Source organism: Manacus vitellinus, unplaced genomic scaffold (assembly GCF_001715985.3).
Source record: "Manacus vitellinus isolate BGI_N305 unplaced genomic scaffold, ASM171598v3 scaffold_125_pilon, whole genome shotgun sequence".
NCBI lineage: Eukaryota > Metazoa > Chordata > Aves > Passeriformes > Pipridae > Manacus > Manacus vitellinus.
The window spans coordinates 354,581-367,590 of record NW_021938926.1 but is presented as its reverse complement, the minus strand read 5'-3'; the positions used below and the strand labels follow the sequence as shown (position 1 = coordinate 367,590).

The window sequence follows — 13,010 nt, the reverse complement described above, 5'->3', positions numbered from 1 at the left end:
CAACTCTCACCCCCACACCCCCCCAAAAAAAAAACCGGCAAAAAGGTAAATTATTTATTGTGGCGAATAAATCGAAAGAAATTTCAGATTTTCAGCTGTGGGCATCCGAACGTGTCGTGCCCACAGCCACGTCGGGGATCAGACCCAGAGTCCGCGGGCTCAGGCGTCGGGCAAAATAATTTTCACCCCCGAGGGAACACTTCGAAGAATAAAATACACTAAGTAAGCGTCACATCACAAGCGTAACTTGTTGACCCGATGGTGCCCTTAAAGTGATTATCTAAAAATATTTCGTTGTTTGCTTTAAGCAAACCGCAGTTCAGCTTTTGTTGCACCGCCTTTAGAAAATAACCTAAATAACCTAATCTTTCCCTGGCCGCTGATCTAAGCTGAGCTGAAAACTTCACTTTTTGGTTTGGTTTGGTTTGGTTTGGTTCTACTCTTTAAAAATCCTGACACAACTGTGCCATCTGGTCGGGGGGGGGAAAATGAGCAGTTCTTCCTCATGCAGCTGCTTAGTTTTTCTTAATAACCAAGATTATTGCCCAGCACAGACCAAGAGGCAGAGCGGAGGAAAAACCTGTTCCTTTTCAATCCAGATGCCAAATATTCAGTGTCCTTCCTTCCCTCTGCTTGTGCAGTGTTGGGACTGGCGAGGCTGTGCCTCGATAAATACTGAAGGTTTGCTTACTTTGGCAGGGGCGGTGAAACGCTGTGTCGGTTCATATAAACTATTTTTCACTTGTGGGTGCTTTTTATGTGCCCAGCAAACAGGTAAATGACTCGTGGGTTGATAAGCTCCTTTGTAGTTCTCGTGGAATAGCTTTTATCTGTGTGCAGGCTGATACGTCTGTTCCATGTGCTCTTCTCCCCTGACATCAGAAAGAAAAAGGGGTTAAACTGTGTTTTGCGGGAAGTCATGCTGAAAAGCAGAGAAGGGAAACATTATCCCGAGTTTCTCCCGTAGCAGAATGCCTTTTCTGCACCAGGCAGGGCTTGGCCTGTGTGCTCACACATAAAAACAAAAAGGCACTTTGCTGTCTTCCCGGAAAAGCCAGAATTGTGCAATCCTGCTACTTATTGCATCTGTCGATAGTTATAATTCCTGTCAGCCCTTTGCTTCCGGAAACAGTCTGATTCCCAGGCTGCCAGAGAGTTTTTCTGATAGGATTGTTTTGATACTTTTACCTACTGAGGTATGTGAGTACCTTTCCTTTTTTTTTTTGTTTCGACGGTTGTGTAACATCATGTTAATTACATATTCCTTATTATTTTAAGTATAGCTCTGTGTGATTTTGTACAGGGGAGGGCAGGAACTGGATTTACCGCTCCTGCCTTCCATAAGTTTCTAACCAGTTAAAATGCTGCCAGCTTCGGGAAAACAACTCCAGGTTTGCCCCTTATGAGAAAAAACAAATGCAAGCACTCTCTGCCTGCTTCTGGGCTTTCGGGTGACCTTCCTGCTAAAATGTTTGTGTGCTTTACTAGAGTTCATTTCTGTATTACAATAACTTCCTTTGTTAGTTGAAATTTCTTCGGTCAAAAGCGAAACTGCAAATAAACACGTCGTTTGGGCTAATTAAGTATTCGTGATACATGGGCTGAATGACTGAGGTGGTTTTGAACTGGCTGTGATGGTACCTTATTTATTTTTTCTAGCAACTGATTGCTGTAACTCCAGAGCCTGAATAGGCAACATCTGGAAAACAAAAAAATACTAAGTATTCTTGCATTTCTTTCAGTCGTGATTGACTTAGAAAGTCGGAGTCGGTGAGGGGAGATATGTTTTCTTTCGCTTTCTGGGAAGTTCGTGGTGGGTGAGAAGAGTTATAAGAAAGTATATTCTCCTAATGATTTGCCTGCCTGGTTACGATTCGGGAACGCCGTGGTGATATTTAAGGCAGGAATGGTGCTTTTCTGCAGGGCTGGCTCTTGCCACAAGGGGACACGAGCCACGCGCTCGGTGTTTCTGTGTCGTGCATGTGGCAGATGTGCCGTGGTGAGCTCAGCAGAAAGCTTGAGAAGGGTGCGAGAGATGAGTAGTTGTTCCCCCCCCCCAGGCTGGTTTTTATTTGCTTGTGCCCGGGCGATGCCGGGGTACGATGCTGTTCACTGCCTCACCTGTAACAGCGTGTGTTGGGTTCCTGTACCAACCCGTACCCTCCTGCTGCTCTTCCTCCCTGCTTCTCAGCCCTTTTATTATTCCAAAGCACCTTAGCACCGAGGGCACAGGGAGTGGGAGCCGGTAGGTGGCAATGTGTGACCGCACATGGGAAGCCATCATTCCTTTGGGGGTTTTTGGTGTTTTCTGAGTATTTGGTGTTGGTTCGTGGGGGGGTTTCTTTCTTTTTTTCCTTATTTTTTTTTCGTTTTAAGTCAGAAATTTCGTTTCGATATTGCAAGAGCTGTTGAGGTGCTTGTAAGATAGTGGTAACAGTGGTAACTTCCAAGAGTTAGTTTGGGAAAGGCATAGTGCAGTAAATAATTAGGTTCTGCAATGAGTTATTGTTACTGTACAGCAAACAAGTACCTCGTGTTCAAACACAAAAAAAATAGGCCCCTCTCAAAGACAGGTGTGTTCCAAAGGTATCCCAGTGTATTCCACTGGATCTCAGCGTGAGAGGGAAGAGAGATGCATGAGGAAGAGGAGGAGGAGTGTTCACTGCACTCTTAGATCCCAGTGCCAAGAACAGCTCCACTCCATGAAGCAGACAGGAGATCTTCCAAAGGAGGAAGAGAGAGCACTGTTCCCTCTATTTATTTCTTTGCTCCTTGTTTACTTAGGAAAAAGAAGTCTTCCATTTCCCATGTCACCTGACCTGAATAAACTGCTGAGGAAGCTCACTTTGAATACCAAAGGGAACTGCTCCTTACAAGATGGACTTTGTCATGCCCCTCTCCGAGGTCTTTTTTTCTTTCTACATTACAGTCTGCCCTTGGTCCTCCTTTGGAGCCCCTCTGCCTTCTTCCCTTCTCTTCCTTCTTGCCTGTCTGCTATCTCAGTTTCTCCTCCATCTTCCTGCCCCTCTTGCTGTTCTTCCCTCTTACCATCCTCCTGATTGTTCTTCCTGTTGCTCTTTGCACCCTTTGTTTATTTTTTTTCTCTGGACCCTTTCTCCCTCTGTCTGGATTCTCTCCCTTTTGTCCACCCTACTGCCCTTATTCCCATATGGACACTGTGGAAAGAGGTGGAGGTGTGATCTTGGAGTCCCTTCATGTTGACAGCTGTATCTTTGCAGGAAGGTTCATGCAGCTTGGTGGGAGAGAAGCTCCAGTAATTCCATAATGTGGAAAAGGAAAAGTAAGGGAGGTTCAATGCCACAGACCAACTACTTGTTTCTTGCTCAAAATTAAATCATCTTTAAGGCCTGACACAGCATAAAAATTGTCAGCTCTTCCCTATTGTTCTTTTTAGAAGCTGGAACAAAGCTTGGAGTCTTAAATGTGTTGGAGCTTCACGTCTCCCAGAGAACTTTGTCTTCATGAAGAAAATTAAGAGCTGAAAAGGAAAAAAAGTAATTTGTGCAACTATTTTGAGTTTAACCAGGAGGTTAAACGTTGCCTTCACCAGGCCCCAGATTTTACCATGGAGACTGAATCTGCCCTCTCTGTCTGGTTTGACACCAGTTAGATAATTTCTGGGCTGAACAGAACCAACATTTCCAGCTCCCTTGATTAAACAAAGTTATTTTGAAGAATTAAAGATGAACTGTATATAAACTGTATTTTGCTGTTATGTAGCAGAGCCGGAGAATATAGTGGGCTTTTTGTTGTTTTGGGTTTTTTACCCCTTTGAATTTGTGTAGGTGTGAAGGTGCTAAAGATTCCACGTTGTGTGGCACTGAAACCTCTGTTCCATTTACCTCAGTTTATAGCATTTAGGGGCGTGGAGTCGGCCTTGGAGGTACATACACGGCCCTTTTTCTCTTTTTTTCATTAAAGATCTGTATGATTCTGTCCAAAACAGCTCGAGTAGCCTCCTTCCTACTCTGGGAAGCAGGTGCCTGGTTCATCTTTACCTTTGATTGCTCTGGAAACCCTCCCTCGGTGCATTTGCTGTCTGATGAGGTTCAGAAAAAAAGGACATTTTATCGCTGTAGGGACATAAATTGGCTTTGAGAGGAGGTGAAGGCAGCGGGTATCTCTTCCCTCTTTGCAGCCCCTTGCTTGGGACTCAAGTCTGCCCCTTACAGAAACTCCTGGTGGTTGGAAACAGCGGGATCTCCCAGCACAGGGAGCGTCAGTTTATGGCTCTGTGTATGGTCTCACAAGGGAACACTGTTCAATAGGCTTCAAAGTGATTCAGCCCTGGCATAACCGTGGCTGTGGCCACATGTAATATAGCCTGTAGCTCTTTAAAGAGGATTAGCCTTAGATCAGGGACAGCATTCATTGCTGGGTCTCATGGAAAGCAGAATATGCTAATGAAATGGAAATGTCTACAGCAAACATTGCATAATATTGGGAACCTCAAAATTGAGCATTGTGCCTTGATATCTCTGCTGGAAGGCAAACTTTCATGTGGTTTGTTATTTCGAGAGAAAAAAATCGAGTTTATAATATCACCACAAGCTCTCTGTAATAAATCAAGATCTGATTTGCAGTTTTACCAGCAAAATGAAAAAGATGACAACAAACATCTGAAGGTAACTTTTCAAATGCTGTCGAAAAGTTAATGATGTCACAGCTTTCCAGCAAAGACAAAATCCATCCACATCTTAAAATATCTTCATTGGGGTTTTCTGCAACAGGCAGAGGCTCGGTGGTTTGATCCTGCCTTCTCTTCCCAGCTGCCCTTCCGTGGCTTTAAACACCGTTTTTGGGCTTACAAGGCTTTCAGCATCAGTCCTGCAGACACAGTGTTTCTGACATGCATTTCTAGGCCCTTTCACCTTTTTAAGGGACTGCCTGTCTGTACCTCCACCTCCACTGGCAGTCCAGTGGGCTTCATTTGGCTCCCCTGTTTCGGTTTTATGCCAGTTTTTGGCATGGCATATTTGGTTTAATATTGTATAGATGTATAAAAAGCCCCCAAACTTCAAGGTGACTCGTGATTCCAACTGACTCAAGGCGTTGTGGAGGATTTTAAGCTTCACAGGAAATTTGTGACCCTAATCTGAAGCTGCCTCAGTGCCTGGACTTGAAACCTTTGCCCACGTGGAAGGGTTTTGACCTGCTCCAGGTGCTTTCCTCCTTGCACAAGCGAGCAGGAATTCCTGTCTCACCAGCCCAGCCGGGTGTGTTCGTGGCCTGGGCTTTGGTGCTCGGGCAGCTCGTTCAGAAATGCAAAATATAAACTCCAGTTGCTGGACATTAAATACCCCGATGGGCCGTTGTGCTTTTGTGCACTTGAAGTGCCTCATCCCGCTCTGCTGGGGCATAAAAGTGCACAGAAAGCCTTTGGGAGGAAGATCCTTCTGGCTCCACATCCAAAACGTGCTGCACTTTCATCATTTCGTAGTTTTTCTCTCTCAGGATTTTATTGTTCTGCGATTTATTTCTTATGGTGGTGGCTAAATTTTGGGTTTGGTGGTTTTTTATTATTTTGCTGTTTGGAAGGAGTTTGTTGGGTTTTTTTTTTTTCCTGTAGACGTGGAGGGTGGTGATACATATTCATGAAAGAGAAGTCTTTCCAGCCCCTGCCTGGGTTGACAAAGACTTAGCTGTTTCACACAGCAAGCTGACTGGAATTGTGTGGGGCCTGCCTGCCCAGATTAGAGCAAACAGCCAGCTTATTCCTCCAGTCATCAGGCCTCCCCTTCCTAACAATTTCCCCAATTGTCATTTTGACAAGGCTGTCATTAGGTGATGGCTTCTTTTGGCCATTTTGCAGATAAAGATAATTTCCTTAAGTTCCATTTTATTTGACAACAAGTGGTTTGGGAGAGAAAGGAAGTGCTTCAGTAGTTTATGGATTAAGGGTTTGTCACTTCAAAGGCATCTTTGATCTAAAAATATGTGCTGTACCAAATTCATTATGTCTTTTTTTCCCTTTTTTTTTTTTCTTTTTTTTTTAGAACTTTTTAATTTATTGATCTACCCCTCAATTATTCCTTTTTTTTTTTTTTTTTTTTCTTTACATCCCCTAGTAGTACTTGGGGACAGCAGTGGTGAGGACAAAGTGCCCAAAAGGCCTCTCTCTGAAAAGTCATGACCAGGGCAAAACAACAGGTGCTTTTGTTCGGCGCCCAGCGCCGACGGATCTGCTTTTAGCCAGAGGTCCTGCCTGCTCCTGCCGTGGCACTCCATTAAAAACTTGGGAGACAGAGAGTATGTTTCATAAGGAGTGGCTTGTTGTACCTCTTCTGCTGGTCTGGGTCACTCCTCTGGCATAACTGGCCTAAAACCCACGGATCTGGTGTAGTTTGGGGCTGGGTTTGGACTCCCTTTGTCCAGCGGTGGCAGTCGCTGGGTGGGTTTGGTTCTGTTCTGTGTCTGTGCTGCACTGAGAAATCCCAGACCTCATTCCAGGCTCTTTTCCCGGTCTGTTTGCAGCTTAAATGCTCTCCCAGGAAGCGCTAAGCTTTGGAGCAGGCAGGTGCAGCAGCCAGCCAGTGTATTGCTTCCCTGATCCCGTCCACCCACGGAGGCGCCCCTGGAGTTGGACTTGATGATCCTTATGGGTCCCTTCCAACTCGAGATATTCCATGATTCCTAAGTGCAGGTCTGCATGGCCAGAGTTTCTCTTTGGGTACTTCTGCAGGGAGAGCAGGACGTGGTGGGGGTTTGAATATGGATCAAGAGCTGGGCTTTTCCAGCACCTGCCTTAGCTGTGTCAGGCCCTGGGCTTCGCTTTCACCCCTGGCAAAAACTCCATCCCTGGCCGCAGGAGCGTAAATCCACCAGGGCAGCCCATTATTGTCCCCTTACACAGACCTAGCCGGGGCTGGCATTTGTCCTGTATTAATATTAATATCTGTTCTCCCTCATTACCTCAGCTTTTCTCCTGTAATGTCACCTCTGTGTTGCACCAGCCGGCAAACCACCTCCTTGTGCTGGAGGCTGTTCTTGATCCCATTTCCAAACAGAAGCACTTCTGCCTCGGCTCTGGCTGGGCTGGCTGTGCACGGGCCGGCTTTTTTTTTTTTTTTCCCTTCCCTTTTGCCTGCTAATTGGCTGAGACCACCAGAATTTGGAGGACACAGATGTCACTGATAGTTTGCCTAGGGAGCACATTCATGCCCATCTGTTGCAGTCTAGAAGGCTGTTCATATATCCACAAGGCCTTCATTTAATTCTTGTCAGAAAGTAATGTAAATCCAGTTTACCTCAGAGGTCACAGCCAAGATTTATGCCAATGAGCCCCCTGCAATTTACACACACTGTAGTTGTATAGGATGAAAAGAAATCCTTTCATGTTGGTGCATATTAACAAGAAAGCTTGCCTTAGGAGAGGCTTTTTGATTGAGGTTCTTCCTTATTTTAATACAGCCAGTTGGGATACCCAGCTTTACCAAAAGAAAACATCTAATCTTTAAGCCAGAGAAGTAAACTAACTAATAACTAACTAACTAAAGCCCCTAGAAAATCCATTTTTTTTTTTAAACTGTCTTTTTCCAAAGAAAGGTAAACACTCTAGGAAAACACAAACGTGTGCACTGAAATAGTCAGGAAACTGAATTTACCTTCTGTGGAAGATGATATTAAATCAGTTATTGAAACCTTTTCCAAATTAGTGTAAGCATGTTTTTTTTTTTTTTTTTTTTGCCCCCTGTTTTATTTTTCAGTCCCTCAAGCTGTCAAATCTGAAAAAATAAAGCTGAGCCTATTATTTTTGACAGGGGTGACGAGGAGGACTCCAGAAGGCTTGTGCACAAACCCACAGGAGGGAGAGCAGCTGAGGGTGTTGTGTGATGTGCACAGTCCCTGTTACCTGCTGCAGGTAAAGATACCAGCATCGATATTTATCAATATTTTTGCAGTCTTCCTGCAGAAATCAAGGCAAGATAAAATATCATAATATGGAGGGAAGATGAGACTATAAATGGACCAGCCACAATAGATCCAGCACTGGCTCTGTGTCATGATTTCACCCCTGTCTTTATTCAGCCAGAGACTCTAACAGCTTAAAGAGCTTCCCTAAAAATGAGTGTGGCTTCATTAACCTTAGGGAAAGCCCCATGTGGAAGGGCCACAGTACACCAAATTAGGCTGGAGGGAAAAACCAGCAGTGCAAGTGGTGCAGACACTTGAATTGAAAATGAGCTGTTAGAAAGGAAACACTTTTAAGTGCCTCGGTTATTAAAATGGCTGGTAGGAGCCGGCAGAGAAAAGTGGGATGCAATGATGGATCAGGATGTGCCAAGATGATTACAGAGGGGTTTCAGAGCTGGGCACCTCTTTAGGCTCAGTGTAGTTTGAGGGTGTTCCTTTCATTTATACTGGCTCCTCCCCCTTTTTTCCTCCTTCCTTTTCCTCCCTTCTTTTCCCGTATTTGTCTGGCCTGTGGATTTTACCTTAGCAAACACTTCCAAATGCTCCAGGCGTGAAAATCAGTACGATTTGCACAGTGTCATAATGACCAGAGTGGTTTGGGATTAGGAGGCAGGAGAGCCAGGCACTGAAATGAAAACAGGGCTCAGAGTCCCAAGTTCCAGCGTAGCACTTAAAATAATTAAAATGTTTATTTGAAAGTCAAAACAGCCTCAGTCATAAATAACTATCCATTCCTCAATTGATTGTGTCGAGTCCCAACCGAGAGCTCTGGGAATAAGGTTTATTTGCTCCCTGTTGGGATTAATCCATAAATGTAGTCTCCACATGGAACTCATCAGGTCTTTGCTTCCTCTTCATTAGTCTCCCTGGAACTGGAGGGTAGCCTGAAGAAGATGAAAATTAGGATAATATATTTTCAGAGAGAAAAGGTCTGGCGATCTCTAATTTGTGTTTCAGGGCCATAATGCTGTGGAAAATTTCCCAAACCATGTTGTCTGAGAAACCAAGGCTTGTTATCCTTGCTGCATTTGAAGTTTGAATGCAGCAATTACATCTTCTTTTTCTTAAAGCCTCCAAAGCTAATTGCAGTCTTAAACTGGCTAGATTGACTCCCAGGCTTCCTTCCATCCACAGTAGAACTTAAAATTCCTTTCCCTTGACAGATCTTTTGGTCTTCTAGCCCAAGGGCTCTGAAATGTCACAGTGTGGCCCATTTCTTATTTAAGAGATCATTTCACTGTAGCCCACCCAATACTTCCCTCCATCCCTCTTGTTCTGCACCCCAGCTCCAATTAGAGGGCAATCACAAAAATGTATTTTCTCATCCCCTGAGACCTTTGTAATATTTTTTTTTTCCGTAACATTTGATGCAAGGAGTTATTTTAATTCGGGCTCCAACCAGAAATGGCACAGATTTTTTTTTCCCCCCTTGTAATTTTTGTTTTAAAGTGTCTCACAATTACGTCAAGCATTTAAAAACTGCCTGTGCCCAACGCTGGAGAAAAGCTGTCACCAAAAAATGCTTAAATCCTCAATCTGGTGCAAAACTGTTTTTATTATGTGTTTTCAAAGAGCATTTCGAAGTGCATCCTTAGAAAGCATTTTCGCCCGGGCACTTTTTTTGCAGCGCGTCAGGCTGCAATTTTTGTCACTTCAAAACCTTAGTCTGCTTAAAGTGCCACTTGTTAGGATTTAAGGGAACCTTAGGAAAGCTGATTAGTAACCACTGAGAGGGTTCTGAAAGCCTCCAGAAGATTTTGCTGTTGTGCTGTTCGCCTTTAGTCTCAGGTCCTGCAGCTCCCCAGGCCCATAAGCTGCGTGCTTGGTTATTCCCCTCTCCCAGCTGTCACTCAACGCCACAGCTGTCACAAAACACAACTTTTTACAAAGTGGCATCTGTGTAAAAAAGGGGATGCTGCCGTAGCTTAAAGCTCTTTGGTGCGTTTTAAGCTGATTTTATGATGCCAGCCATTGTCCCCAGTGGTGGGTCTCTGAAGACTCCCCACCTTCTCAGTACTGATGTACAGTTTATTGCGCTTTCCTCCGCGGTCCCAGCGCTTTGGCGGCGCCGCCGTCGTAAATCAGTGTTTATCACTCCGAGTGTCCTTGCTGTTTGCTCAGTTCTTTGGAGGGAAAAAAAACGTACTCCCAGAAAAATTCCTCTCTTGCTGGCATTCATATATCACTGCTGTGGACCTGGTGAGTTAAACCCTCCCGACCCAAGGAAGCCAAGCGCTGTTACTGCCACACTAATTTGAGCTTCCCTGCTAAGTCCCGGCAGTCCTTTGTGAGACTGGCAGCCTGTGTGGCTCACAAAGCCACGGGGCCCTCCTGCTTACAGTAAAGACCCAGTGGGATCTTCCAAGCTGTGGGAGCACAAGCTGGGGTTAAGAGTCTAAATTTGGGCTCTGAGCTCCACTGGGTGCCCTTAAATACCGTGTTATTCTTTGTAAGGGGAGATGTCCCATTGCTTATTTGCTTTAGTGGATCTTCCTGGCACGTTGTGCTTGTGAGTATGTATTTACTGGGGCTGTGAGGTGGCAGCTGAACATAGACCTTCTCCAACGTGCTTCTGTGTGCTCCTGAAGCAATTCCCAGGACTAATGTCCACAGTGGATCCGAGACAGGTGTATGTCTGCTCGGAACTCACTGGAGGGGACTCCCTAGAAAACGAGGGGTTTTTTTGAGAAATCAATTACACAAAGGAGTGGAGTCAGGGCCAGATGGCCGGGATGCTTGGTCCCAACCTGGGAGGCACTCCTGGGACGGGCACACACTCCTTCCCACAGGGCTGGGTAATCAGAGAAATCAATTAGCAGCTGTCAGTGCAGTTAGCACAGCAAGCAACGCTGGCATAGGTGTGTTACTGTGACTGTAGCAGAGGAGGCTGCCTGTCTTTTTTCCCTCATGGATAACCAGCAACTGGATCAACTTTCCCAGACCTGGCAGGGTAGGAAGAGAGGAGTCTCCTTTCTGGCTGTTGTCACCAGGTTGAGATGTCTGTCCCTGACAACCTGGCAGTCCCTAGGGAGAAGGGACCTTTGTGAACTGGGATGTGGACTAGGACCCTGTGCCCATGAGCAAATCCCACCAGGGTGGTGGCCTTTTTTTTTAGGCTGATCTTTGCCAGCGACAGGTAGTTCAGCCCCATCTCCTGAGTGGACTTTGGACAGCTGTAGCTGTGCCTCCAGCCCTGTCTCTGACCCCATCTTCTCTTTCTCCTGAAGAGAGCCCCTAAATGGGCCCTGTGCCTGGTCCATCCTCAGGGATGTGATCCCAACACCCAGCTGTGCTCACCTGGCTCAAACCCTGCAGGACGGTGCCCTGCGTGGGGTGGCCCTGGCGGCTCTTACTTGGAGCTAAAAAGATGGGAAACCCTTTCAGGGTTTTCCCTTCTGTTTTTATCCATGGCTCTGCCTCTAGCTGATCTTTTTTACTTGCTCCCCAGCTGCTCTCACACGTCTGTGCTCCTGCCCTCGGCCTCCTTTTTTTACGGCTACTTTTTGAATTTCTGCTTTCTCTGCCATTTGTCTGCAGAGTCCCACTGACTGGCTCCTGCCTCCAGGCTCTTTGCTGATGAATCCCATCTTTTGCCCTGCTCCACCTGCCCTTCCATGGCAGGCTCTCTGATCCTCTCTGCATTCGCATGAGTGCATCTCTTTTGCCCCCTGCTTTTCAGTCTGGCAGCTCTTACTCGGTGCCGTTGAGAACACGGGGTATCAGCCACCAGCTCCAGGGGATCCAGCGATCCCAGAGCTGTGACAGAGAGGGAAAAAATCCTCCCTGGAAATTTAGCTGCTCGAATGTGAGTCTTTTCTGGTCAGCAGAGCAAACTGTGCCTGTATGTGTGTTCCTCTGCACTGCACTCCCCTTCCTCCTCTAGTGTACTGTTTCCCTAATTTTAGAAGTGTCTTCACAGAGGCTGTTTCTGACTGTGTTGCTTCAAGCTGTGAGAACAGTTTTTTAAGTGAAACCATCATCAAATGGGTGGGGGAAAAAAAAGAAAAAAGCCAAACCCAAATTATTTATTTTGTGCTTGATTTTTGAAAGCTGCTTAACTGTTTTGGCAGATGCTCAGCTGGATATGTGGGAATGGAAATGTTTTTTTTCCTGCATCACCACTGGCAATGTCCTAAGCATCCGAAGGACTTGCAGTGGTGCATCCATGGAGAACATTCCAACATGGGATGGAGTTCCAGGGTAAAAGAGACTGTTCCAGTGGTCTGGAAAATGCATGCAGCATCTTCCATGAGTTCTGCCATTCAGTCCCAGCTAACTGTGTGTGACAGCCCGAGCCTTCCAGCTGCAAAGGGCTCCGGCACAGCCCGGGGAGTCACTTCCCTGCCTAGGGTTTCCCTGCTCCAGCCCCGCCCTGTCTCCCTGGCACCTTGGAGATGTTCGCCTCGCACACTTTGTCACCGGGACCCTGCAGTAATTTCACACACTCCCCTAATAAAGTCCTCCGAGGCTGTCATGTATTTTCATGTATTTCCCCTATTATTTCTCCCTGCTTGAGCCTTTCGGATAATTGATGATACTTTAGTTAATCATTTTCCCCCTCCTTTGTTTGCCAGGTACCTCAAGCCTTGAAGGGATCCTTTTCATTTAGAATCCGTGTCTTCTCTTAAGTAATTGATCACCGCGCACCCGGGGACACCCAATTCACAGCCGAGTGGGATCAACCTTCATGAATAATCAAAACGCCGTGGCCGCGCTGCTGCAGGAGTGCGAGCGAGCTCTGGACGCGCTCCTGTCGGCAAAGCCTGGCACGGGCGAGGAGGACGAGCGGGAATACCGGCGGTGCCAAGGTGAGCTCGCCCCAGGAGAGGCGGCAAAGACCCCGCCGGTCCTCGGCCCTGCCCTATTTTTCTCCTCCTGGCAGATGAGTGTCAAGAGATGCCTGGATTTCGAGGCCATGAATGGGATGCGGGCTACAGGCAGGCAGGGAAAGAAGTCCACTTTGTTGCAGTGAATTGCTGTCAGTTCTAATTTTAGGCTTCACTAAACATGAGGCTGTAAGGAACAGTTTAGTTTGGGAAGAACAATGCCCAAAAGTTTGCTGATGCACATAAATT

At 46.1% G+C, this 13,010-nt stretch overlaps 1 protein-coding gene across 1 annotated transcript in view; it reads left to right on the top strand.

Annotated features, from left to right (window-relative positions):
• Positions 1-125: 125 nt before the first annotated feature.
• Positions 126-13,010, top strand: part of ALPK1 (alpha kinase 1) — a 34,166-nt gene continuing 21,281 nt past the window's right edge. Inside the window, exons 1-3 of the mRNA XM_018067879.2 lie at positions 126-222; positions 7,782-7,882; positions 12,510-12,743. Of these exons, the coding sequence (XP_017923368.2) occupies positions 12,623-12,743 (121 nt within the window). The 5' untranslated portion in view covers positions 126-222; positions 7,782-7,882; positions 12,510-12,622. The remainder of the gene's footprint in view (positions 223-7,781; positions 7,883-12,509; positions 12,744-13,010) is intronic.